Below are 3,329 nucleotides of genomic sequence, written 5' to 3'. Positions count from 1 at the left end.
ATTACCCAGTACATGATATATCTGGAGAAGCAGCAACATGCCAATTAACAAGGTTATAATACTCCTGGAATAACAGCAATTAAACATTGAAGGTTACCTGGAATCAATACTGGAGAGAAAGAAATCAGGCACCCTGATCAGAAACAAAGTGCATTTATAGAGGATAGAAGTGAAGGACAGGACTTCCCCCTACCTGAGCTGCAGAGCTAGAGCTGGAGGCATAATCTTTGCTCCTATCCTGCCGATGAGGGTGGGGAACACGCCTACCAGCTCCACCACGGTGATGTGTCGAAGATCCAGGCCACACTGTGCTTGCTGGAAAAAAAAAAAAAAAACAATAGTGGAAGAAAGAGTCTTCCATGTCAAATTACAGACTGACAGAAGCAGCGCTGGTCTGTTTTTGGAAGTTTATTTGCCCACTCCACACTGTCCTGAAAATAGTTGAGAAATTGGGGCTGAACTGGTGGCTATAAAACCTAAATACCTTCCTAGAGGAATCATCCAGAAATGGCTTGGCAATGGCATTTTGAAAACCTAAGCAAAATGGCAGTCTATGTACATCCAGATGGGGTGAGACCTTGCAGGAGCCAAATTTCCTAGAAAGTATCCAAGAGCACTCCCAGAGGACTCTAAATTTGTCTCTGCAAGGAGAGAAGAATATTTCCAGAGTCCTCATATCTGCCCTTGTTTTCACCCTCCACATCTCCCTGCTCTAAGCCCCGCACACCCAAAGGAGGCAGGAAAACAAGCATAAAAGGTTCCAAGCCTCTGAGCTGGCCCTTGGCAAGAGCCTCGGGAACATGGCCCATCAACTACATGCCAGGAGGTCTCATCAGAAGCTGCAATGGCAACAAGGGAACAAAAAAGTAACCAAGACAAATCTGCCTAAATGGGAAAAATATTGCAACTTTATTAGAACACCAATTTGTTTTTTTGCTACAGTTTCACTGCAACATCCCTGTATGGGATGACCGAATTGGTAGAAAAGCTAGAAAAGGTAAAATATATTTTTTTTATTATTCTAACTGAAATACCTAAATCAATGAAACCTTTCCTTAAAAGCTCTGGTTAAAATGCAAATATAAATATGTTGAGCAGGGGCAGGTCACATACAAACACCTTGATACCAAATATCTTATTCAACTAGTTGATTAGCAATTCAGCTAGTACCTGAAAGAATGGGACCGCCCAGGGCAGGGGTCAGCAAACATTTTCTGTAAGGGGCCAGAGAGTAAATATTTTAGGCTTCCGGGCTCGATGGTCTCTGTCCTAACTATTCAATTGTGCCACTGTAGTGCAAAAACAGCCATGGACAGTGCACAAAGGAATGAGCGTGGCTGTGTTCCAATAAAATTTTACCTGCAAAAGCCAAGGTTTGCCAACATGGAGGAAAAGCAAGTTGTTTGGCTTATTCGTTTTTCTATGGAATAAGAAGAGCTCAGGAAATGTATCATGGAATATGGCCCGCAAGGCCAATTTCTCACACAACAGAGTGGTGTGAGATTGTGTTACCTGAAGAGCAAGACCCTAGCTGGGACAAGGGGATACAAGGATGGAGGTAAGGTGCCAGAGATTGAGAGAAAAGACACAACGAACTGGAATCCTATCAAAGGAGCCTAAACATTTTTGTATGGTTCTTTGGAGTTCATGGGGGACAAGCCTTCAAGTAAATGGGGAGAATGAAGACAGACATCATTATTCATTGCATTAATGTTGAAATGAGAAGCAAAATTGTAGCCTTTGATTAAACCAAGAATATTCTCAACACTTAGTTCTATTTACTGTAATAAATGAATGAAGTGCAAAAAAAGCACAGCACTGTGTCCATGAGCTAGCACACTTCCTGCCTCTTTAGCATTGTCAGGTTGGCCACTCTTCTTGCAAACCAGCTTCAGGACAAAATCACGCAAGTTCTCAGTTCCATCCTTTCAGTTTCTAGTTTTGTTCTGTTTTTGCCCCCAAAGACATTGGTTGCCTCATTTAGTAGCTACAAAATTTACACAGCCGAGAGGGCACATTTCCCAGAAAAATGTTCCTCCAACTTGAAGGTGCTGAGGAATCACCTGGAGGTGTAATTAAAATGTCGATTCTGATCCAGTAGGTCTGGGATGGGGCTTGATAATTTGCATTTCTAACAAGTCCCCAGGTGATGCTGATGCTGATGCTGCCGGTCCGTGGAACACACTTTGAGGACCACTGTTCTAAAAGATTGTTGTCACTCTCTGAGGAGCTGTGAGAGCTAGGGAAGTCCCCTGGGGCAGGATCTGGGGCCTGAGGGCTCCTGGACTCCCCTTATTCCTTGATCCAGCCTTTTGGGCTAACAACTGATTGATCGGCGCCAGCCCAGGTATATCCAAGACAGGTTCAGCAAAGACATTGTTCTTTGGCTGGGCCTGGACAGCATGTCAATTAGGCTTATTAGTGATGACAAACAAACCTTATAAGTTGGAAAACAATTGGGTTAGTCCTGGGGAGTCAATGTTAATCAGGTTATGCCCCAGAACCAGAAATGAACAGTGCTAACTCTAAAGTGCCAGTTCCTGAAGCTCATAGTAAACGGATTAGGCACTGAATCTGGCCTTTACCTTTAATGAAATGACTGGGCCCTTCCTCTTAGGGGTCCCCTTCTCACCTTGGCCCTGCCGCAAGGACTCACCTGAAGCATTCCCAGCTGCAGCCTGTAGAGGAGGTTTCGGGCTGTGGGTGTGGACACAATGAGGAGCCTCCTTTTCTCATAAAACTGATCCAGAAGTGCAGCTGCTGTTCTGACGCCCACATTGACATTCATGGCTGTAATCAGAAATGGCCAGATGGGTCAGAAACTCTTGTTCTGACTCAACATAGCCTGTGATGACACACAGAACCATATGTGTAAGAAGTAGACCCTGAGATAAAGATTCAATTGTAAGTAGTTTATACTAGAGGCATTCCCAAGAAGCACTGATAGAAGAGTGGGGGGGACCGGCCCGGTGGTGTAGTGGTTAAGTTGGCCCACTACGCTTCAGCAGCCCCAGTTCACAGGTTCGGATCCAGGCACAGACCTACACCACGCATCAAGCCATGCTGTGGCAGCATCACACATACAAAATAGAGGAAGATTGGCACAGATGTTAGCTCAGGGCCAATCTCCCTCACCAAAAAAAAAAAAAAAAAGAGTGCAGAAGTGTATTAGCTTCCTCTTGCTGCTGTCACAAATCACCACAAATTTAGTGGATTAACACACACAAATGTATTCTCTTACAGTCCTGGCAATCAGAAGTTTGGAATGGGTTTCACTGGGCTAGAGTCAAGATGTTGGCAGGGCTGTGTTCCCTACAGATGCTCTAGGG

The 3,329-nt window shown here is 44.5% G+C and overlaps 1 protein-coding gene across 1 annotated transcript in view; it reads right to left on the bottom strand.

Annotated features, from left to right (window-relative positions):
- Window positions 1-160: 160 nt before the first annotated feature.
- The window catches only part of SRPX (sushi repeat containing protein X-linked), a gene marked incomplete at its 5' end in the record, with an annotated part of 18,611 nt that continues 15,442 nt past the window's right edge, over window positions 161-3,329 (bottom strand). The window contains 2 exons of the mRNA XM_046649097.1: window positions 161-315; window positions 2,657-2,790. Coding sequence (XP_046505053.1) covers window positions 190-315; window positions 2,657-2,790 — 260 coding nt within the window. The remainder of the gene's footprint in view (window positions 316-2,656; window positions 2,791-3,329) is intronic.

The sequence above is a fragment of the Equus quagga genome, unplaced genomic scaffold (assembly GCF_021613505.1).
Source record: "Equus quagga isolate Etosha38 unplaced genomic scaffold, UCLA_HA_Equagga_1.0 HiC_scaffold_273_RagTag, whole genome shotgun sequence".
Classification (NCBI taxonomy): Eukaryota; Metazoa; Chordata; class Mammalia; order Perissodactyla; family Equidae; genus Equus; species Equus quagga.
Note: the sequence above shows the minus strand (reverse complement) of the source record. Positions and strands in the feature narration are given on the sequence as shown.